General features: G+C 40.7%; 1 protein-coding gene across 1 annotated transcript in view; it reads left to right on the top strand.

The window, feature by feature from the left end:
• The window catches only part of FBLN5 (fibulin 5), a 59299-nt gene that overhangs the window by 27453 nt on the left and 7497 nt on the right, over positions 1-24349 (top strand). Inside the window, exons 5-12 of the mRNA XM_021400934.1 lie at positions 1422-1544; positions 5181-5297; positions 6183-6302; positions 8861-8983; positions 9518-9644; positions 12370-12565; positions 14467-21095; positions 23351-23462. Of these exons, the coding sequence (XP_021256609.1) occupies positions 1422-1544; positions 5181-5297; positions 6183-6302; positions 8861-8983; positions 9518-9644; positions 12370-12565; positions 14467-14628 (968 nt within the window). The 3' untranslated portion in view covers positions 14629-21095; positions 23351-23462. The remainder of the gene's footprint in view (positions 1-1421; positions 1545-5180; positions 5298-6182; positions 6303-8860; positions 8984-9517; positions 9645-12369; positions 12566-14466; positions 21096-23350; positions 23463-24349) is intronic.

The raw sequence follows: 24349 nt of genomic DNA, 5'->3' as shown, positions 1-24349 counted from the left end.
ACATATTTATGTATCCTTATAGTCTAGACTTCTTATCTTACTGCTTTCCCACTTCCCCCACCATTTTGCCAGCCTTTCCTTTAGCCAATAAAGACGTGGGAACAGATTTCTGACATAGTTAATTAACTCAAACTGTGCCACTCTTGTTATCTTAACAGCTTTAACTCACCATAAATTGCTGATACAGATTTTTGCAAGATAAGAACTCCAGACTCTCTGCATTTGTGTAGTATGTAGGTATTTATTTGTATATCAGAACATGTTAGATATGCTGCTGTGGTAGACTGGATCAGTTATTTCTTGTTCACTAGGATTTTACAGCTCATTGAGTTAAAATTCCTGCCCTCTTCCTCCTGCTCCAGCCCAATGCATTTGTGAGATATTCTCAGTCATGATGCAACAAAAGTCTGGGTTAATGAGAGTCAGGGAGTGATTAACGGAGTAACATTGCTCAGATGAGATAGGACTTCAGCAAAGGCCAGTGCACAGTATGCTGGAATAAAAAATAGTTTAGATATCAATAAATAAAACATAGAAATCTGAGTTGGCTGCAAAAATGACAGAATTTATCTTCTGATATTTCCATTTCTGACATCTAGAGACAAACCTAATGCCAGAAACATCAGGGAAAAGACTGAGCAAGGAAGAATTCAGATTGAACTTACGACTCTGAAAGGCATTTTTAATCAGTTAGGTTCCAGTGTCCTGGCTTATATAAATGTAGGAATGTTATTCACCTCCTCACCAAAAAAAAAAAAAAAAAAAAAAAAAAGGCCCACAACAAAGCACCCTAAGGGATTGTAATAAAAAGCCAAATACATTAAAAACAATAGGGATGGTAAAAAAAAAAAAAAGTTTCATTTTCAGGAAATTGATTCTTGAGAAGTATACATTTTTTTCTCAGGTAAAGGTTGATATTAGTTGAACCTTCAGTCTGAAAATTTGCAGTGAGATATTATGTGTTGGTGGAGGTAGGAAGTAATACTTTTATACGTTCAAGCCTCTTGATGGTTGTGTTTGTGTGTCTCTCGAGCCTCTGCTCAGCTCTTGCTCTGCTTTTGGGTTACATAGCCCTTGCAGCAACCATTGCCCAGAGCTGAACACTATCCCAGAGCATGGAAATCCCAGTGCAGTGACAAAACAAATGTGGAAGTAATGAAAAGCATGCCCTTCCTGAGGCGCTCTGTGACACACGGGGTCATCTGCAGAAGGGAGAGATTTCATGGGCATACTTCATTCTCGCTTCCCTCAGACATTTATTTTTATGAATTTCCTTCAGGTTACAGTCATTCTCTCTGGTTCACTGCCCGTTGTCTCCTCACACAGACCTGGTGTACACATTACAAGTACAACTCCCTCCACAATTTGAAAAATCTTTTGTTCTTATTTCTAAAATTAATTGCTGTATTTCTGTGTTGCAGATATTGATGAATGTGCTTCCGATTCTCACCAGTGTAACCCCACCCAGATCTGCATCAATACTGAGGGGGGATATACCTGTTCCTGCACTGAAGGCTACTGGCTGCTAGAAGGCCAGTGTTTAGGTAAAGACCTCTTGCCTGATGAGGTTTGCGTATCTGTGTATGTATATCTGTACCTGTGAATGGCTGAACAAATTTCACTGTGTCTTTGTTAAGTACAGAGTTAAGGCTGTGGCTGTGCAGAAACTAATGTCTTTTATCTTTGCAAGTGTCAACAGTACATGTGGCAGAGGGATTCCTTGATGGAACAAAATGTAGATGTAAGTGCCATATGACAGCATCTGTGTTACACATAGGAATTTTATATTCCCTTTTGTAACAGTCACTGGGATGTGTACAAAAAGACTTCTTCCCAAACAGACATGACCTTTTCACACAGTTACAGACCAGACCAGAAGGGATAACTACAACTATTCAATATGAAGAAACAAGCTCATAAATCCCTATATTCAACCAACCTTTTCTGGGGGGGAAATAAAATAACTCTGAAATGGGTGCAGTTTCTGCAGCTTCCAAGCAGTTTTATTTTGATTTTATTATTTTCCTTGCAGCAATGTCCTGTTCATCCTTTTAGCTCAACCTTGCCGAAAAAACATCCCTCAACAGACAGCACAGGAAAGCTTTCCAGCTCCTCTCTCCCCAGGCCCATTCCCCTTGTCTGCCATGCCCATGGATTGATGAAGGTGATGCTGATGTTGGGTACAGCTCTCCAAGCGAGATAGGACACAACAGCTTTTTTAACGTTTGCTCTATATCTTTTTCCCCTGGGCATGGGCTGTTTGCCTGCCAGCCCTCCCGAGCTGGACCATTCTGTCACAACACCTCAGCTGGAAGAAGAATGGGGTTTCCCTGCCCATTCAGTCCTGGAGCTTCTCCAGCTGTTTTCCGAACTTCTCCCACGTACCAGTTCTAGTGCAGGACTGTCATGCAGTTGCTTTTCTAACTAATGCAAACTGCTGCTTCTTAACTCACCTGGAAGGCAAGGGGAGGCTGATGGGGACAGAGCTGATCCTCATCTAAATGGGGGTCTGCTGCAGCCATGTCAGGGAATCAGTGTCATGTAATGAAGCCAAAGGAAGTCTCCAAGCCTCCTGCCCTTTAGTCTCTGGTAATTCCTGTTGAGGAAAAAAAAAAAAGAAGTAGAAAATAATAGAATCATAGAGTGCATGCTAACATGCAGTATTAAATAAAGCAGGCTGACCAGAATGTCAGAAAGGAGCCATTCTGCCAGCTTAGAGGAAACTACAACCAGCCCATACAGAGAGCCTCTGTATTCTCTTGCATACAGAAGGAAACTGGAGGTGAGGAACAGCCTGAATATATGGATGCATGGAGTTAAGCTTGTGCTGGGGATTGCACAGGTATATATGGTGGGGAAGGGGTGAGAGAGGGCAGGGAGGGGGATTTTGCTCTACATTGTCTGTTGTGTTACTCATTTACTTCTCCAAGTTACAGCCCAAACTTAAGGACTGTGTGCAGCATTCAGGACTTGGACATGGATCTAAAGCACTTTGCTGCTTGATGGATATACCAGAGAGCTGAAGTGACTGCTTTGCTGAGCTGATTTGAGAATCTGCTTATGCCATTTAAAATAAGCAATAGCATCCCACTGTTGCCCACTTTATGTATGCATGGGGAGGATTACTTCAAGGCAGTACAAAGAGCTAGAAGCAATTTTTGCTTCTTTTTTTTTTTTTTTTTTTTAATAAGCCTGTTTACCATACTTTCCACTGAAAGAAGTGATTTTTGCTGGCATAAGGCAGTAAAAGACCATTTAAAGCAATTGGAGGACTGGCTTGAGTTTTTAGAGACAGGCTTTTAGGAAATACTCTTAGTATACCACAGTTACAAAAAGCCACGCTGCTTTAGTGGTGGGTTGTTAGAGTCAGGGTAGTATGGTTAGGTTGCGGTTGGACTCGATGGTCTTTAAGGTCTTTTCCAACCTGAGCAATTCTATGATTCTATGATTCTGTCTATTGTAATTATCCCAGTAATGTTTACACAACAGGAGTCAGTACAGTGAAGTCCACAAAAACCACCCACAAAAAGAACCCCTGTAAAAGTCCTTCCTCCCAAAATGTAACGCTCTTGAGATAACAGTCCTACAAAAGAAAATGCTTATATTTAAAGTAATGCAATGTGTCAGTGAAATGAGATACTAATTTACTTGAAACCCATGCTACTTTTTGCAGAGTTTGGGCCAAGCCTAGTGCGGGTGTACATACCATAGCTGACCCTGGCCTTTGGGTTATCTTGCTATTTGAAATGCAGGGGGAAATAAAAGCTAGTGAGGGTAAAACTTAGTGTCAATGTCCTTGTTATTTTACAGTGAGAGAATTTCCAAAGCTTTGATATTTTCAGCATGCCTTCATGAGACTCTCTAAGGCAAAACTGTGCCATTGAGGGCAACAACATAAAGATGAATTACAGGATGTAGCTACTTATACATCAGATTCAAAATGTTGTTGTTTTTATGGTATTACCACATCATGTAAAAGTTCAAGTCATTCAAGAATTCATTTTCCCAAAACAGTCTTAATATATAACACCAAAACAGGAAGCATTTAGCTAACAAATAATGAACTGCTGGAATTCATGCAGATAGAACTGTATGCATTTGAACCATAGGGAAAATACTGTCATTTTTATTTTCTTGTGCAATGGAATGCATGATGGGGGTCGCTCTACCAAAACCTGTGCCTTTCCTCACAAAACTTTATTTACAGCAAACTGGCTGCAGATATTACACAGATATTGGTTTCCTGCTGCACAGCCTTCACAGCTGTAGAACTGCTTCAGACTAAACTCATACGAAACCGGTTTAATGGAAAGTGGAACTAGACCCAACAGGTCTGCTGGAAAGCTATGAAGACTGCTGAAGATCTAATTCAGATATGACAACTTTCTGAGATTGCTCAAAGCTGTATAAGCTGGCTTTCTGTCTGGAGTGCACACAATTTCCAGTTAACTCAATAGAAGCTGTAGATCCTCAGCATCAATGAGAATCAGCGCAGGCATCCTTCCCTTGGAATAGGACCCTTGGAGGAAGCCTTTATCTGAACTTTACCTTCCTAGTTTAGCATCTCACTGATTGAATGCTCTTACTTCCTACTCACTTGAGAGTCTTAGGAATGGACATTCAAAATTGCTTCTTCTTGGGTGAGTCTTTCAGATGGCAGGATTGTCACTTTTCCAACTTATCTTCTGAGAACATCCTGTCTGGAATAAAAAAAAGAAACTTTTAGTAACAAATGCTTGCTTTTTTGTGAGTAGCTTTGGTGTACTTGGAAATAAAACGTTCTTCTCCCTTGATTCTGACAAAACTTTGCTGCAGGGCTGTCTGTGCTTGTGTTGAGGCCTGACTCTTGGCCAGGTAGACTTCGAGGTAAAGCTGAAAGGGGCTCACTCTTGGCTTTCTGATGATTTAGTGTTGAGCTGAACATTACGGCAGTGACAGGCATTTCACTGGATCTGCTGTCAGATTTCAGACATGGAGAAAAATGCATTGCTGCATTCTTTCGAGCAAAAATACATTTTAACTGTAATTCAGTTTGAACACCTGAAAGTTTGGCTGTTAGATCTGTAACCACCACACTGTGTTACGTCTCTGTTATTGGTGCCATTGATTCAGTGTGTTTCAAGCTTGTATTTGTGTGTGGAAATGCCGACCACTCTGCTTTTTGTCTTTCCCATTCATAGATATAGATGAGTGCCGTTACGGCTACTGCCAGCAGCTGTGTGCCAACGTGCCTGGCTCCTACTCTTGTACATGCAACCCAGGCTTTACCCTTAATGATGATGGAAGATCATGCCAAGGTACTGTGCATGCTAAACCATGACTGAAATCTTTGGTCCCAACCAGCAACACTGTTAAAATGTGCTTAGTTCTTAGCATACAACTAATTGTCCCAGCACTGCTTTGAAAATGTTGATGGGTTTCTCTGAGATACTTCTGTAGCTGCCATGTGAACATATGTTTGCCACCACAGTACACAGGAGAGGTACAGAGCAGTGTATGCGTAGAAATATGCAAAGAGACCCAACTCCCCTAGATTCATACTGAAATTACCAAGAACTGGGCACTGAAGCACTTCAACCTAAGACAGGAAACCTCTGCCAGGTGAGCACATTAGATCCAAGTCCCCCAGGCTCCAGATGAAGGTCCTGAGCATCAGACTAGCTTTTGCTCTGATGTGCTACCTGAATAAAAGTCAGCACAACCTCTCCATTAGATAGTCCATGACAATGATAAAACAACTGTCCAGAAGTTGTTAATGTCCTATAACAATAAAAACAATGATTTTGTCATAGCCATAGTTTCCCTGTGGATCATTCCTTGTGATGTTATCCTCCTAAGGTGTATCCTACTGCATTTTGTATCAGGTTGGTTATGGCAAAATCTTTTCCATGATTTTAATGTTACAAGATAAAGAGAGAAGTGTTTATAATAAATATTTCACCCTATCTTTCAGGTTATTTTTTTGAAGACATTGCCAAAATGTTTTATTTCCATGCATGTTGTTTCCAATATGTTCTTTCCAGGCATCATCTGGTATCTCAATAAATAATACTGACTTTGTTATATTTTTCAGACCAAATTATTTTTACTATAAAGGTAATCTCTTTGAAATGCTTTACAGCAATAACTTGAAAATATTGCTTGGAGAGAAGTTACTGATATAGGGTATTGTCTTCCTGTAGATGTGAATGAATGTACAGGAGAAAACCCTTGCTCTCAGACTTGTGTCAATACCTACGGCTCTTTTCTCTGCCGCTGTGAACCTGGCTATGAACTGGAAGCTGATGGAGTTAACTGCAGTGGTAACTGTCTTCAGTTATTTATTGTTTTGGTTTCTTTAATTCTATTACGTTTTCTTTTTCCAGGGTATTGTTTTGTACATGCTTTTTTAGAAGTCTTCTGCTTTGGTCTATGATTAACAGCAGGATAGCTGCGACTAATGTGATCTTCCTTCCAGTTACAGTACACAGAAAATACCAAGAAAAGCACAGTGGAGGAGGGCTGCAAAAGGTTGTAAAGGACTAAGCTAAATATTAAAAAGCTCCAAGATAGCAGCAGAACATAAGAAAATGGTTTCCAACGCTGAATGGGAATCTTACTAAAGCAAGTAAACCAGGGACAGTCCTAGAACATTTTTCCACAATTAAAGAAATACTCTTGCATAAAGCACTTTTCTGTTTGTCTGTTGAATGCATGTGTTCTTCTTGCTCTTACAATTACACACTTCTGCCTAAACCTTCCCTGTTTTCCCCTGCATGGCTCTGTCTGCACTTCAGAAATAATGTACGGTTTCTTAGCAGAGTTATTGCTGATCTGTTCAGCTCATAGCAGATGAAACTGCTTATGTCACTCTACTTTTTCCTCTCTTGTTTTTGTTTTTATTTTATTGCTTTATTTTAATTGAAGATGAAAGGTATTTGTGTGCTTAATATTCCCACAGCTTGATAAAATTAGAGAATTCAGCCAATATTTCTTGGAAGAAAAAGCACTGGAAAATACTTGTTTTTTAATTTACAGTAAACAGATGTAACATGCTGTTTCTGAGAGAGAAGACATGATATGCAATATATGTGTAGATTAGAGTTTCCAAAGCTATTCTTTCATGCAAATCTCCTTATTCTGAGGGAAGGTACAAAGAACTAAGTCTCTAAAGGGTCATAATATTTAGAACTGAAGCACCTAATTTACGATTTCTGCTTTCTAGTGAAATTTCTTCTTCTAAGTTAGACTCTCGTGCCCCCGTCCACGCACCTAAGCTAGCTGGGGAGTCTAACCCTAACCCTTACCTAGTGCCACAAAAACATTGCCAGAACAAAATAGCAGCAGTAAAGTGCACTTGAACTTCATTCATGGCTGAAAGTTAAGCCAGCAAAAAGGATTTTCCACCACTCAGAGCAGAAAACCTTCCTTTGACCCTTCTGTGCCAGCAAACACTTGTCACAAGCAGGTTGGATTCCTCTGGATGAGCTTCCTTCACCTCACAAGCAATTGCTAGACATCACCGAGGCTCAGTAAGGAAATGGTCTCGGTGAGTGTAGTTGGCAGCACTGCAGAAGGGTTCAGAAATAGTGAGGGTATCTGCCCTGTGTCATTCAGAAGCTGAAACATATGGCCCTTGGGCCTTTATCTATCACAGCTGAGCACAGGTTCTATGAATCTGATGGTGCTGGAAGGCTGGGCTACGAGGCCTAGAGGGTTGGACAATATCTCAGTCTCTGTATGGAGGCAGCCCCTGGTCCATGTTTTGTCAGAAAGGTGATTTTTTCAGAGAACTTGCTGAGAAAGTGACACAACAACAGGGTTGTGTAGGTGTAGAGTTCCTTTAATCTCTTTTGATTATGTGATTGTGGACATAAAGCTATTTTAGCATATTTGGACTTCAAACACTTTCCAGTACATCTGTACAAAACACCAGAAGTGGATAAATGGACTGAGTCCAATTTAAAAGAAAGGGAAATTCAGTCTGAAGAGTAAAAGTGATTCGCTTGGGAGAGTCAATGTCAGAGCTGGGAATACGAACTTGGGAGTTCCTGGCTGGGACTCTGGCCTTTGTTTCTTTCTTCCCCTGCACAGAAAAAGAAGGAAATGATTAACAGCAGCCTCCCTCATTCTAGCGCCTTTGCATGTGTTTTTCTCTCAGTCAGCCATGCCTCCATTGCAGCTCTGAAGTTCATCTTTCTCATTTGAACACAGTTCCACAGAATATGATTTCTGGTCAATTCATGAGTAAAAGGGGAAAAGAGATCATACACTGCTTTTAATCAGAGATTGGACAGACTTCTTATTTTCCTTGGTATTTGGGAGATCACTGGGCCTTCCAGTAGGTCTGACCCAAGCTGGGATGAGCTCTGAAGTCCTGCTAGAATGCATTACAAGTAACTGGCTAGAGGCTAAGAAACATAGAACAGCCAGGGCTGGCTACAGGATTTCTACTGGGACCGATACGGCCCTGGGAAAGGGAAGTTTGCTCTCCAGAATTAAAAAAAAAAAAAAAAAGGAAAAGAAAAATACCATCAAGTCTCCTTACAAATTACAGTTGCAGCTTTGTAGTTGGAGTACCTCTACCTCTAACGTAAAACAGAACTGAAAATATGGCCAACTGGTGACAGGTATTCAAAAAGAAAAATAAATAGGAGCCATGCATTTTGTTAAGCAGCAGCTTTGGTTTCTCTAAGAAAAAAAAAATGTTTAGCCAAGATCTTTTTTAACAGCATTTTGCCAGACTGCCTCAGAGCTCTAGGGAGTTGGAGGTTGCCAACCTCCAACTGGCGCAATAGGCACATCTGGATGGCCACCTGCTTGTGGAACTATGCCTTTAACTGTGAAGCCAAAGATTCTAAACTTTGTTTTACCACCACAGACATGGATGAATGCAGCTTCTCAGAGTTCCTCTGCCAGCACGAATGTGTGAATGCGCCTGGTTCTTACTACTGTGTCTGTCCTTCGGGCTATAACCTGCTTGATGATAGCAGGAGCTGCCAAGGTAAGAGCATTCCAGCACTGATTAAAACCCAGAGAGACTAGAAAAAAAGTCCTGTGTCTGGAAAGAGGTTTTCAAGGACTCGGTCTCTTAGTCTTGGCATTGCAGAGTGACATACTCGTAGGGGCCAATTATGTGATTCTGGTGAGAACGTCATCACATGAACAGTCCTACTGAAGTCAATTGGTGGGTCTAAGGAAGGCTTTACTGAGTAAGAAACAGCTACAGAGTAAAGCCCTCAGATGCTCTCCCCTCTGATGCAGGTCTCTCTTTAGTTTTCACTTTCTCTAAGGTCAGAGCACTTGAACAGCCAATTTCTTTTTTATTTCTGCAGCATTTTGCATAGGGGAGCACTCCAATAGGGAGAAATGAATGGAGTAAAAACTGATCTTAAAAGGGGACCAGTTATCAAAAGCCACTTCTCATGGTGCAAGACTGAATTTTTGATCAGTTCCTTACAATGGACATTGGACTGTAAGAGCTGTGTCTTAAGCATACACCCCTATTTTAGCTTTTCTCTTGTTTCTTGTGTTTTAGATATCAATGAATGTGAAATTAGAAACTTCACCTGCACTCTACAGCAAACGTGTTTCAATATCCCAGGAGAATATAAATGTTTAGACCCAGTAAGATGCGAGGAACCTTATATCCAGATAAATGAGAAGTGAGTAATACCCACAACCACAAAAGCAATTTCTAACTGTGTGAAGCATATTCAGTGAACCAAATAAGCTGCTTTTTGCAACACAGCCATGAAATGTTCTAGAGAGTTTGCTTTTGTAAGCTTTATACAAATAATAAATTTCAATTCCTTACCAGGTGGGGTGGGATGGGATATGATATGATATGATATGATATGATATGATATGATATGATATGATATGATATGATATGATATGATATGATATGATACTCAGATGTGTGGGAAGTTAGACTGGAAAAACACTTACCAGTGAGTAGAGGAAACAGCAAGTTTGGAATGTAGTAAGACACCTCTAAGTATCTTACTGACTTCATATATTCTTAAATGCAGCCTGTTTGTTAACGTTATTTCCTGTAAATATTAACTAGCTCATGTCCAGGAAGCACTTTAAAAACATTAGATGCTAGTTACAGCACAATACAGGTAGTTTCCTAAAGCTTAAAGGTTAGATGTGTGGAAAAACAGCAGTCCACAGACTGATTTGCGCTGTCTGAAAATTGGGAATGTCCGAATGGGACTACTTGTGCTGTTAGCGTCTAAACTCAGGATCATCTGGGCAAACGTATCTTGTGGGGGAGGGGAGAGGGTGGTGGAACCCACATTTCTAAGTATTGCCCAGTTCTTTTATGTTTTTTTTATGTACTTGCCTGGAGCTTAAAATGTTTCAACCTCAGCTAGATCTCTATGTACTGCAAGCCATAGAATTTCATCCATGTTTGCACTAAATCCAGTTTCTTGGGATTACTTGGTAGCCTAATGTATTTTATAGAAAAGCAAGAGATGAAGAATACACTGCTTCCCATGACAATGCATTTGTGTCTTTACATTGCTTTCTGAACTAGGGCAGCTGAGGAGTGGACAGGTTCTGTTCTGCCTGTTCTGGGGCTATGTAACTTCAGAGGTGGTGAAATCTTAAACTAGAATTTGAAATGTCTAAAGCCTCTGTATCTAAATTCCTCAGAGCCCAGCTGTGGAGTACTTACAAATCAGCTTGCACCAAAGCTCTTGATCTCCAATCTTTGTATTTGGTGGCTTTGGCTCATATCTAGATGTGACTGCATTTGATTTGTGGCATATGTCTAGAAGTGGTCAGCATAAAAGCCAAGCAAATTCATTGTGTCTGTGTTCTCTGTGGAAGGAATGGAGTGTTCATAATGCCAGGAACCTTTTTATGGAGAATTTGCCAGAGGAACTGTCTGAAGCTGGTGTCAGTGATGGAGGTTATAGGAAAAAAATAGACCAAGAAGCCCTATTTTCCATCCAGTAAATTCCCCAACATGACTTTTATAAAGGGATATTCTGCATTTTATTGGAGTTCTCTGAAGAAATTAGCAGCTTGTGGCTAAGGGACATGGGTTGATGTGGTCTACTTGGGTTTCCAAAGGTTTCTGAAAAGAACCCTACTTCAGGCTTCTATGGAAATTAAGCAGCCATAAGTAAGAAATCCCTGGCACACATGAATAAGAGGTTGAAAGATAAGAAAAGAATTGCAGAAAGAGCCTCAATGATTGTGCCAAATTCATATTCAGTGTAGATGAATGTAAAGTATAAAAACAATCCCAATTTCACAAATTAAATACAATAAAAAGCAATGATCTGATCATAATCCCTCCAAAGTGAGGTTTAAGGATTGTTACAGTTGATTCCGTGATTTGTAGTACTAAGTAGAGATCAGAAGAAGAATCTGAAATTGAAGTGTAGAATGTCCTTAGAGCATGTGCAACTGTGTACCTATATCTTCAAGATTATCACCAGTTTTATCATCTTCTCGCAAGAGCAGCATGATATAACAGGACAAAGGTTCATGAAGAGCGACAAGGTCCATCAAAAGTAGGGAACAGCTTCCCTGTGAGAAGCATCAAGGTTAGGACTCTCCAGCCATGAAGAAAGTCAAATACGATGCTACAAGCTGCAGGTGGAGGATGAGCAGAGATTGACAGTCTGCTCCCAAGAGCTGAGAGGATCAAAGCCAGCAAGGGGCTGTGCAGGGGGGAGGTAGGCATGCAGGGAGGGGCTGTGGAGCTTCCGTCTGCAAGGTGTCATGGAGGTGTAAGGGGAAGTTGAACACATTGATGGATAAGAAATACATTGCAGGAAGGCAAATTTACACAAGACATCTTTGTTTCGAGAGTTTCCTGAGGTTGCAGATGATTGGAGGCTGTTGGTAGAGATGTCATACGCTTGACTTGCTATTCTGCTCTTCTTTAGAGCTTTGTGATCTGTAAGCTTTGGTTTCAATCCAGGAAGTCTCACTGTTTTCATTAAACCACTAATATAGTATTTATGTCGTGCTGTTGTTGAAGTGATCCAATAATTAACAATTCTGGGGACAGTTCAGTTTAAATTACTACCAGAACAAACGTGTACAAGGCATTCTACACCTGCAGAGCTGCCTTAAAGAAAGTGTTGATTTCTAAGTGATCTAAGGACACACTGGATGCCAAGATATTTTGGCAAAGCCTGGAAGACAAGAAAAAGAAGTCAGAGATGAAGGCAAACTGGAGAGAATACTATCTGAGAGAAAATTCATTACAAGTGAAATTGATTCTTTTAGCTGGTTGGCAACTTGACTGATAGGTTGATTGATTGAATGATTGATTGCTTTTTTGGAGCTGTATTAGCATGCAAAGGATCAGAGTGTTAGAGGGATTTGTAACCACTGATGACAATCCTATCTCTCTGTTAGCCGCTGCATGTGTCCAGCTGAAAACCCTGGCTGCAGAGATCAGCCATTCACCATCCTGTACAGAGTCATGGACGTTCTGTCTGGGCGGTCAGTGCCTTCTGACATCTTTCAGATGCAAGCAACAACTCGCTACCCTGGAGCCTATTACATCTTCCAAATCAAATCAGGGAACGAGGGCAGGGAATTCTACATGCGGGTAAGTCTGGCACTGGCTGGGAAAAAAACCTAGAGTATCTTCTTGGTAGCTGAATTTCTTCCTGACAGCAGAACTCTGCTTGGTCTGTGGGAGCTACAGTGTTTTGTTTTTTTCAGGAAGGTAACTTACCCAAAGCAAATGCACTCATTTTATGAGACATCAAGTTCACAAAGGTCCATGGTTGTACACATGTCAAAGAGTAGCTGTGTTTCGTGTTCAGGATAAAGTGTTGTGCCAAAACATCTTAAAATTTGGTAGACTACCAGTACTTGTTAATTAAAGAGTCAATACTGCTTATTTGTTTTTCTCATACTCTCCATTGGTAATTGAAAAAAAATTGAAAACTAAAAAGAAAGTCAGTAAAAACCCCCCTTTATCCTTAGATAAGAACATTCTAGGTTCTTTGTTTTCATTTATGTGCTTGCTTGTTGGTGGTGGTGTTTTGTGTTGTGTTCTTGTTTGTTTGTTTGTTTGTTTGCAGTGAAAACACACATTTTCTGTAGACATTGTTGGGGAAAACAGAAATGCTTATTTTAGTCCAAATTATCCTCAGAAGTCATCCTTGTTCTCCTGTCATCTTCACCACCTGTAACACCGGGGAAATGGGAAGCACCTGCACAGAATGAGGCACAACCACCAAGGATGGTGGTGTTCACTATGTTGATTTTTAACCCTAGGCAAAACCTGGCTTTGATATTCACATTAAGTGATGTTCAGTGGCTACCAGTGGCTCCAATGCCTCACAGAAAATGGTAGCATGACAGATTTTAGTAGATCCCCAAAACAAGTTCTTCTTGACAGCTTTGGTGTTAAATAGCATTAAAAAAAGAAAATTTTCCAAAATTCTGATATGACAACTGGTCCAAGAGTGATCATGGATATCCCATGAGCTCTTTCCTGTTGTAAAGTCATTACTGATCCCACTGACCTTTTCCTCTTGTCTGGGTCAGTGTTGCAGTTGCTAAGGCTGTGCATCGATGAGCACCATTGCTCAAGTCTGCTTTCTTCTTGTATTCATTTATCACATAGCCATTCATTTGTCACCTGAAGTACTCTGCTGGCACAAGCGGTCCTTTTCCTTCCCTGGCAGCACATTCCCGTACGGGTGTGTAGCCAGCAGGTGGTGCCTGTTCCTTGCTCTGCACCTAGCGGGAGCAGGGAGAGCTGAGGGCATGGGGTGCACAGCCCGGGATGCTGCTGGGTCTCCAGGCAGCTCCTCCTCACCACTTCTTGGGCTTCTCTTATCAGAGAAGCTCCTTTTCATAGCAAAACAGGTCCCACTTTATGTACATCAGCTATTGCTGGAAAACAAGCTGCACTTAGTTTTAACCTCAGAAACTGGTTTTTAAATGCTGATAATTCAGTGTTCCAGACAGACATTTCAAAGCTCTGCTTCCACTTACTAAAAGACAAATTTTCTAACGTGCCTTCACATATTTAAAGCTCTCTTCAGAAGGTGAGGTTTTGTAATGTTAACATATGCAATTATACAGCAAGCCCTGGTTCCACTCACATAGGAACATCTATTCTCAAAGCTCTAGTAACGTAACCCCTCTCTGGAGTTTGCTGCTTCAAAGTAATAGTGGTTTTTACATCAAACTAAATAATAGATGACCTCCTTGAGAAACAAGTGACATTGTTTGTGCACGCTCTAAATCCATGTTTTCATCTTTTCCCATTCAGATGATAGCAAATTTCTTTGCACAGTAGCTCCCTTTATGTGCAGGGCTCCCAAAGGCTTTAAAAACTGTAGAAGGTGATGGTTTATACAAAACAGTGAGATGGAGCCAAATGCTGAAATGAAATGAAAGACCGTACATGTCATGTGGTCTCACCTGAGATGACAGTTTTCAAGAACTGTTTTTGAAAACCTCACCTGCATCCTCTTGTTCTGTGCACAGCAAACAGGACCGATCAGTGCTACGCTGGTGATGACCCGCCCCGTGAAAGGGCCCCGCACTGTTCAGTTGGACTTGGAAATGATCACTGTTAACACTGTCATCAACTTCAGAGGAAGCTCTGTCATCCGGCTGAGGATATTTGTATCACAGTACTCATTCTAAACCTTGAGTTGGTGCCCAGTAAACATTAAAACCAAAGACATGGTTCCTCCTCTGCAGAACTCTCTCCTCAGAAGCCAGTACATATAGCAGCTCAAAACCAAGTCAGTATTTCCACAGACCCAGTGACCTATGCCTGTCTGAGGAGGGAGGCTTCTTCATGCACACCCCACCAGGATGCAGACCTCTGACGATGTATCGGCAGCAGATCTCATCTGATTTTCTACGTGGTCATATATTTTAAGGACTCTTTTTTTCCACTGTAAACATTTCTAGGGTATGAGTCTGTGTTTCAAAGACTGTGAACATTTGTAGCTCCAAGGCTGCTTAGCAAAAAGCACCAAGAAACTGCAGAAAAAGCTGGCTTTTGCAATCTTGCATATTTTTTTCATTATAAATGGAAAGCTGACAAACAAGTGAAAACCGGAAAAAAAAGCCACCTATTGAAACAAGGGATCTCAGAAGTGCTAATTTACATTTCCAATTAACTTTGAAATTAACAGTCAAGCACTTTGTTTCAATTCACTCTGCATTTGTCTTACTTTCTCCTGCTTTTCTTTGATTCTATTTTATACTTAAAATTCATTGTAAATTCATTCCAAAATACTTGTTGTACTATGTAATCTTCTACTTTCTACAAACATGTCACATCTTTGGGTTCCTTCCTGTATTAAATCGTTCTGTATAACAGAGCTCATAGAAATCCATCACTGGATGGCATGTTTTACTCTGATTAGGGTGTTATGCTTAGTTACAGCCAGGCTCTTTGACACAGGTCTCCACTGCCAGAATTGTGTCCAGGGACTTCAGAGCAGATGTGAATCAGAACTTTTCACTTTTTTTTCAGTGTAATAGTTGCAAACAGTTTGTAATGGTTGTAAGGTAACAATACTAACTTCGTAGTTAAGGCTGCAACTAACCTCTTGTTCAAAGACCTCTCAGTTCAGATGTGTCCAAATTCCTTCAGGGAAAGAAATAATAATTATTCTGTTTGCACAGAGTCTCTCTCCTACCTTCTTAAAATTAAGGAAAACGAACTGAAAAGGACTTGGAATAGTCGTATTGTTCATGCCTCTGCCACAAAGCAGGCCCAGCTATGCCAATACCCAGACCTCAAATGATGGGATCCCACAGTTTCCATAGGTAATGTCTTCTCAGGTATAACTGCTGTAACCAATAGAAAGTTTTTCCTAAAGTCTAATCTGAGTCTCCCCTGTTGTAATTTAAATCTATTGCTTTTTAGTGTACTTCCAGTAGAAATAGAGAACAGTTTATCTTCCCCTTTGAAACAGTCTTTAACATGTCTGAAGACTGTTGTCACGTCTCCCCTCAGACTGTTCCTCTCTAGTCTAAACAAACTCAATTCTTTTGGTCTTTCCTCATACATCACATTTTCTGGACCTTTGATCATTCTTGTTGCTCTTATCTGGATTCTCTCCAGTTGGTTCACATCTTTCTCAAAGTGCAGTGCCCAAAACTGTGAAAAGTATTCCAGCTGAGGCCTCACAGTTCTAGACTAAATATATATATATATGTTACTAAATATATATATATATGTTTGAAAATAAAATTATAGTTTGGGGTATTGTCCTCATGTTGTTAAAATCACTGGCAGTTCAGTGTTTTATTTACTAAGGACAAGGCTTCATATGCTTTGTTCTAAATTTCTCTGAAGCAAGTACTTGCTTTTTTCCCCTCACTTTTTCCTTATTGTGTTGTTTGCTGTTGAGCCTTGTTAGCACAAAAGAGATAACCTTTGCTGAGTCTTTCGGAGGACTGGAATTGCTTGATGCTACTTGGGAAAGGGAGTTTATGATGATTATAGCATGAATAGACTGAAGCAGAGTAGGTCTTCATACTTACACAGGGGTCTTCATTAAAGTCAAGTATTAAATGGGAGAACACAGAATCAGAAAAGTTATCACAACTCAGGCTGCATGAGACTTTTGTGTCAGCTGACTCTTGCTCTCAATAAGCTCTACAAGTTAGTCTGGGGTTGTTTTTTCTCTGGGTATAGAAGTGACTGCTCTTTTTGCTGGTACTTAGCTTGAGGAAGTCCTGATGCAATGGCCTACAACAGCTAAAAGCTGAGTTGAGTGTGCTTTAGCAGTTTCCACTTCTTAATAAAGTTTTCTCCTTGCTGCTGCAACATGCTAGGCTCCCGTGGCTCAGAGCTCTGCACACAGGCTGTCTTTTACTACAAAAACAGACCAGCTTCAAATTGACTTTACGCCTTAGGGGGCTAAGCAGAGGGCGGGAAGCCAGTGAGTTTTGTGAGTAGCCAGCTTGGAGGGTACAAATGTAGAGGAAACATGCAGGGACAGAGAAATATCAGGAACATGCTTTCTGAGTGTATTGACGCTCACCAGCTACCAGCATTGAAGGGGAAAACAGAAATGATCAAGAAGGAGGAATGCTAGTTTATAACTCTTGGGTCCCAGGTTATGGGAGGCAGACACAGGAAATGAGGCTCTGGTAACCCAGGATGCAGACATGGGGCAGGCAGTATCTTAAACTAAAGATGTTAAACTCTGTGCTGAGTTTTTCCAGAACATAAAAGCCTTTCTTCACCCCCTTTGTGCCTCCGTGTTATCACTTCTTCATGCTCAGTGGAGTCCTTTCTCCTCCTGCTGTCACATCACCTCCTGGAGAGGAAGTGCACTCTGTTAGTTATCAGACAGTTCCTCACTTTTGGGCTGTTCTCCCATGGTCCCTGCATACCAACCTGGTTTAACCCTAATTTAGAAATATTAAAAAAATAACAGAGGAATTCCATTACTAAACACTTTCTTAAAAGGGTAAGGCTCGAATGCCTGGTTTTAGCAGCAAATATTCATAAAACAATATTACACTTTCTATATAAACATTTTGTGCCTTAAAAAAAAAAAAGTGAAAAGTCTGGAAACAAAGGAATTCAGCCACTTCTCAATCGCCATAACATCTTTCATCACTCACTATCATTCCAGCCAACTTTAACTTTGCCAAAATGTATGCCAATCTCAAAATAATAACTTACAGTTTGTAACATCTAAACTCCGCATTTCCTATTCAAAGATCTGTTTCCAGTTGATTGTTACGGGCTCGGGTATTACAGCAATTTGTGCCAAATAAAAAGAAAGGAATATGCACGTCAGGGTTTTACAGGATCCAGTGCTATAGAGCTGGATGGGTCTTACCTGACGTATTTATCTTTGAAATACTTTTAGAGGACCGGCTTTTTTTAACCCAGACAACAAAATGTTATTTCACTTAGGAGTTTGCTGGATCCCACAGAATCACTTTTCAACTTGTGCTTCTCTGACAACAATAGCTTTGGTGGAAATAGCTGAGCTTTGAGCCTGCACACCTACCATCACCAAGGTAGCATCCGTTGCTGTTCATGCAAAACCAACAACTTCCTCTTTTTCAAGTGGGGAGCCTATACCATATTTTCTTTTCCTTGTCTCAGCCCTTACAAGAGTCAGCTTTCATTGTCTCAGAAATGTGGTCTTTACATTAGCACAACACATGTATTCACTTCTCTCTGTCTAGAACAAGCAGAGCAAAAGAATCAATACATTTTGTGGTCACTCAGCTGATCCAGTCTGGCTCATTCACAGAGTTTGCTACTGGATTTTTTTTTGTAGCATGTAGCTGTCTTATAACCTAATGAAAATCTCATAGTGCAAAGGTGTTTCAAAAATAAAGAAGAAATAAAAGTATGCCCTAACATTATTTATGCCTGAAAGGCACCATTGTTGAAATAAATCTGGATGGAAAAACCCTCAGCTGGTGTTAATTTGCATGACTGCTGCTCTTCAATGGAAAGATAAAAAGTATACCGAGGATCTTCCCTGTGTGTGTATAAAGCATTGCAATGTGTTTGTATACAAAGGAGAATTTATGGAAACTAAAACCAATGGTAATGTGGCTTTGCATTTGGAAGCTAAAGAGTTGTAAGATGACATGATACAAGCAAATTGTGTATCCTCCTCTGACACAAGCATTTACAAGTGACTTAAACTCACCACATCTGTTTCTTTATGTCTTCGAACCATTTCTGACTAGCTCAACCCAAAAGCAGGTGCTATGCATGATAATTGAGGCTGATAGTTATAATGAGACTTTCTTCAGAAAGTCTGCCCAGAAAAAACCTGTGCTGAAGAGTCTGTGTGATAGGGAGTGTAATTGCCCAGAAGTATTTGTATGGGGCTGTCTCAGATCCTGCAGGTGTCCTTTTCCTCACGGTTTCACTGCAGGGTGCATCTGATGTTTCTAAGTATGCATATCAGAGGTAGAAATCTCACCAACTGCCGATTTTATTCGTTCAGACCTCTGAGATCCCTGTAGTGGTTTCCATTAGCCAAACCGATCCCTGTGTAACTCAAGTAATACCAGTGAAATCACACAAGGGAGAGACTGGATAACAGGGAGATACACTTTTATACTGGTAAGCGAATAATGATGCTGGGTAGCAAAGAAATCCTTAGAAAGCACTTCAGCAACCAAAATCTCCCCAAATATTCAATCTCTTTCAACTCCCTACTAGTCCTCCATTCTCCTTTGTGCATTTGATTTGGACAAGTGATCTCATTATGGTCATGCACTGCAAATGCATGCTGAGGGAGCTCCACCTTTTCTCTAGCATTACCCAACATATTTCATTCTGCTTTCTGGAAATGAGTTGTAGGCTTTGTGTCTCTTTTATGTTCTAACTGACCTCTGTTGCTTTTCTCACAGCCAAGACAGACTCTTTATTTCCCTGCCAGGTTGCTCTGCTCTCACCATAAGAGCAAGTTCTTCATGCTTTGCCGGAAATGCAGACACAATGCTGGCCCACCTGCTGCTTTTACACCCTTCTCTCTGCAGTGTCATTAGGCACCCTTACAACAAAGTGGATAGTTGAAAGAACTGCCCAGCCTGCTGTTGGAGCCTGGTTTCACAAAAAGGATTTGAGAAAAAATACCCACTCCACAACTTTGAAGGTATCAGAAGCTCTCTTAAGTTCTGATGAGTCACTTTTCCTGAAATTGGGTCTGTATCATGCTGTCGTGACAGTCACAAAGCTTTTAAGAAGCCCTGTAAGAACATGCTTGTGGAATACATCCTTAGACACTTCACACTTCAGATGGGATTTTCTCAGTTTCCAAACACTAATTGTCCCAGCCAGGAAGAGTGCAATGTGATCATGACTACGCTGAAGTCAGTGATTTCTACCCTAACATCAGGTCTGGATTTAAGCCAGCTTTATTTTAAGTCTTAAATCTCAGTGTCAGTGGTATATATGTAAACAGATATGTATTATTTTGACAGTAGACTTGAAAGATTGTTTCCAGTAAATAAACAGTAGTATGACTGCACTATCTCTTTCTCTGTGGGAACTATCTTTCGGTACTTCAGTGTCTTCCAAGACAACCCTTGGCACTTCAGGATTTTCTCTGGTATTTCAGGCCATTCACTGATGTGTTTCCATGAATGATTCCTCACCCCTAGTGTTCAAAGGCCAACTCAGGTGCTTGACACATTTTTGAACTATCAAGTTCCATGCTAGCCTTGGCTTGCACAAGCTCTCACTTTCTTCATGGAAATTGTTCCTACAGTTATCTCTGTAATCTGTGAGGGTTCATGCTGACTTCCTTGAGACTCTGCAGCATTCATAGTGCATGCACATGTGTTTTTCAAGACTGAGACATTGGTCTGGAGATTGTTCATCTCAACTTGCCACAAATGTTCTGTATTTGACATGTGAAAACATAGCTACAAAGGTTAGTTTTGACAAAATCCTCAAAACACATGGTGGTGGGTGTTTTTCCTGTCTGCCTATAATACAAACACAATTCAAAAATCCAGCTCCAGAGTTCTCCAGTATGCGTCAGAAATCATTGTTCCTAATAATTATTTCAGCCAATAAACTCATTTTGTAGATAATGCGAAATGCAAACAGGGAGATGGAAGGCCTGCCAAGACTACACTGATTTGTTATTTGAATCAATATCCCCAAGACAACTTGAATCTAGTTCATCATTTAAAAACATTCCTTTGTACTTCGACATCTGATGTCATCCAGGTAGGGAAGCAGGGACAGGAACCCTGGCTGCTTCCTAAAGAAAGCCAGCTGCTCTGCAGAGATCCTGGGACCCCTGCAGCAACCCGAAAGACTTGCCAGCCCTAGTCTGCACCCAGGTCAGTGAATGAGACACAAAATTCATAGAGACTGGTCTCAGCTAGAGGAGAGATATCTTCACTGACTTTTTAATGATGCCAAATAGAGATTTACTAATAATGCTGTAGTGGAAATGCTATGTCATGGCTTGAACCAGTGACTGAGCACCCGGTGGGAAGGCAGGGCCAACCCAGGGCCAACTCAATGCACCTGAGTGACCGTAAGGGGTGGAGCCAGGATCCACCCCTTCCCAGACCTCATTTAAGGGTTGGCAGTGGAGGTAAGAGTATCTTGGTGGAGATTCCTGTATACTTGAGGCTTTCTGAAGGTAAGAAGATTGTTTCCTTTAGTTCTGTGCCTCTGAATGTTGCATTTGAGCAAATCTTTACTTGCTGTAGCCTAGAACCTTACTGCTCTGCTGTCGTTGCCATGCTTTCCATTGCATTACAAATGCATATACAATTTCTCATTGTGTTTATACGTGTATGGAGAATTTTAAATGATATTTCCAAGCTCTTGCCTACAGTATGCATTCTACTTGCAGCAGGCTCTAGTGTATCCCCCTGCCATTCCTTATGAGTGGTCTCCCTTGGAACTGCCCACTCCTACTTGGTGTGTTACCATAGTGAGACAGTTGTGACAGCACTTATTCCCATAGACTTTAAAAAAAAAAATTACTGAGGGATAGAATTATGACTCAACTAGAAAGTCAATTAAAAAAAGCTTGATCTTTAATTATCCCTCACTGTTTTTGTTATAATGTCACTGCTGTGGACAAAAATAATCAACCAGATAGTCTCCTTTTTAGTATTTTGGGTATCTCCTTAGAAATATAAGGGCTGAAGTAGTCCATAAACAGTTCTAAAATGAAGATATCCTATGTAAAGTCTGATAAAGGAAGAATTAACTCCTTGATATCTAGAATCCTTGTCTTACCAGCAGGATTAAGTACAGATCAGCCTCACCAGTGTACAGACTAAATGACTGGCTGATGGATGGGCTAAGGAAGAGGCAGTCATGGCTAGAGGCAAGGGAAGGATAAATCAAGACCATGTAGAAGTAGCAAGGAATGGTCTCAGCATTCAGGGTCTCTGAGACAAGTCTCTCTTCTCCTGTATGTGAAGCATTTTAGCTTTACTTGGGCCTTTGAAAGATAAAGATTGTTTGCATTCACTTCAGTTAGAAAAGGAAGGTAGCATTCATCTGTTTGAGTGCAGCACCAGTTCTCAAAAAGCTGTGCTGCTGTGGCCAGCCTGCAACCCAATGAGATGCACTAGACATAGGAAGCCTGTAAGTGCAGTATAAGGTATAGAACATAAAGCATTGCTTTATACTACCAGTTTCTCCCACAACAAGTACAGGTGTAGGAAGAAGGATTCACTGCCCATCTTGATGAATGCTTCACAGAACTCCTGCTTAAACAGTCATTTCCCTCATCCCTATTTGCAGGCTATTCAGACCAATAAATGTTATATTTCGTAGTCAGTTCTTTTCAAAAGAGGAATGCTGTAACTTAAAATGAATGATTTCTTTGTCCCCTGTCTTGCCTCTTTAAACAACAGCCATTGCTTCATGTGCAGCGGAAAATGAACTTTAAATCTTGTACTGTTTTACATCTTGTTCACAACTTCTATTGAATATACCAGCAAGGATTGTAATGATGCTTTTTTTTAATAATTAAATTGCTAACAAATCATAATTGAGTTCTAGTTTCTTTTGTTCATTTTCTGGTTTGAAGGTAATTGTTTATCATCACTGTAATCATTCTTGCCAGGATCATGTACCCTTTTGCGAAGCAAGTTGAATGAGGCTCAGTGGTACTATTAAATCTATTGGTCATAAATGCTATAGCATGTGTGTAGTTGCAGGGAAAACTTCAGTGCAAAATACAATTAATTCTTACAACGTTAATTTTCTTTCAAATAATTCACATTGTAATCTTGCCCATACCTGGAGGCATGTGCATGTATTTTAACCTTCATTTCCCACTGGATTTATTCATAATAAGGCTTAATGTAAGTTAGATTCGACTTTAAGTCTACTTTATCTGTATGTGGAGCTTGATGTATCCTAGGCATTTCCTTCTCCTGGAACTGCAGATTAGAGCAGGGGGCTCCCTTGCCAGGCTCCTCAGGCACCAGCCATGCCTCACCTAGCACACGTTTAGAGGGTGTGTTGAGGCTGTGTGCTGCAGCCCTGGAGACATTCCTGGAGGATCCCAGGAGATGAGCTCTTCTTCCAGCCCAATGCAATGCCAACCTCTCTTCTTGTTTGCCTTGGGTTTTGGAGGCACAACCCAGGTGAGTGAAGGCAAGGATCTGCCTTTAGGTAGAATTTGACTGAGCTCTGCAGAATAAGCTGGTCTCCTTAACAAGCAGCATTAGTGTAATGTAATTTGGACTGAGCTAGTTTCCTTATCCATAAATTATTAACAAGTTGCTAATTCTCATTCCCACCTGCAGTACATAGCTTGTGATTTTTAGAACAAGAAAATTTTTTCCACCCACACAATACTCAATGATCCATGCATAATGGACATTTGGTGTTTGTTGGTTGGTATTTTGATCAAATGTTCTGTTGCAGCAAATTGCAAGGGCAGCTGAGCCTGAACCAGGTTTGCTATGTGGGAATTGAAGGAATTTACGTCACACAGTTGCTCTCTCATTTCCATCACGCAGCTCACTGCAGAGATGAGGTAGGTAACATGACATTCACGGAGCTTGGGATGATTTACAAGCCACTCAGAAAGCTGATAAAGATCTGTTTAGCTATTTTGAACTCAAATGAACAGCGAGGCTCACTTACAGTTACACAAGGACACTTCAGTTCCCCAAACTGTAGTGCAAATGTATTAATTCTGAATCACACACTCAGTAAAAATTACATTGAAAAGAAGGAGGCTTACATGCAAAGCAAAAGAGGAGTAGCTGGGTGCAGGAACTCTGGGCTGAAGAATTTCAACCAAGGAGCAACAAAGACTCTAGAATTTCTCAAGGAAAATGAGAAAGCATGTCTGTGATCCATGACCAAACACTTTTGGACCTTCAGTCCCCTTTGGGGTGCCTTGGTAGAAGTGGGCTGACTGGTCACACCACTGAACTGATAGGCCTTCCACTCACTTTAATAGAAAAGCAACACTACAAAACTGAGTTATTCAGATTCAGCTGTTGGCATTCAGCTCTAGTGATTTCATTTGAGTTCTCCAGATTTGAGCTTCTGTATCCTTCTCTCTCCATCTGTTTAAAGTTTGTTTTCCAGGTTGCTCTTATTATATATACACTGTCACCTTTGACTAAGGTGGGGTTCCATATGGAATGGAGTTAATCCTTTTACTTAGATGTTTTCACAATACAAAAATAGTCTGCTCCTACACTATTCTCAAAGCTAAGGATGCCTCCATTCAGCAAAAGCTCCTACTATGGTGCAAATGAGAGATCAGTGTGTAAAGGCAAATGGAATCATTAGAGATGACTTGCAAGTGTGGACAGGGGAAGGAGGCTGCACTTTGCCTTGTCAGTGCTGTTCAGCCAGCTGGTAAAGATCACCAGAGAAATGGAGTTTGGCTGGACTATACAGTTGATA

Source organism: Numida meleagris, chromosome 6 (assembly GCF_002078875.1).
Source record: "Numida meleagris isolate 19003 breed g44 Domestic line chromosome 6, NumMel1.0, whole genome shotgun sequence".
Lineage (NCBI taxonomy): Eukaryota > Metazoa > Chordata > Aves > Galliformes > Numididae > Numida > Numida meleagris.
The sequence above is the reverse complement of the archived record's forward strand: the minus strand, read 5'-3'. Positions and strand labels throughout refer to the sequence as shown.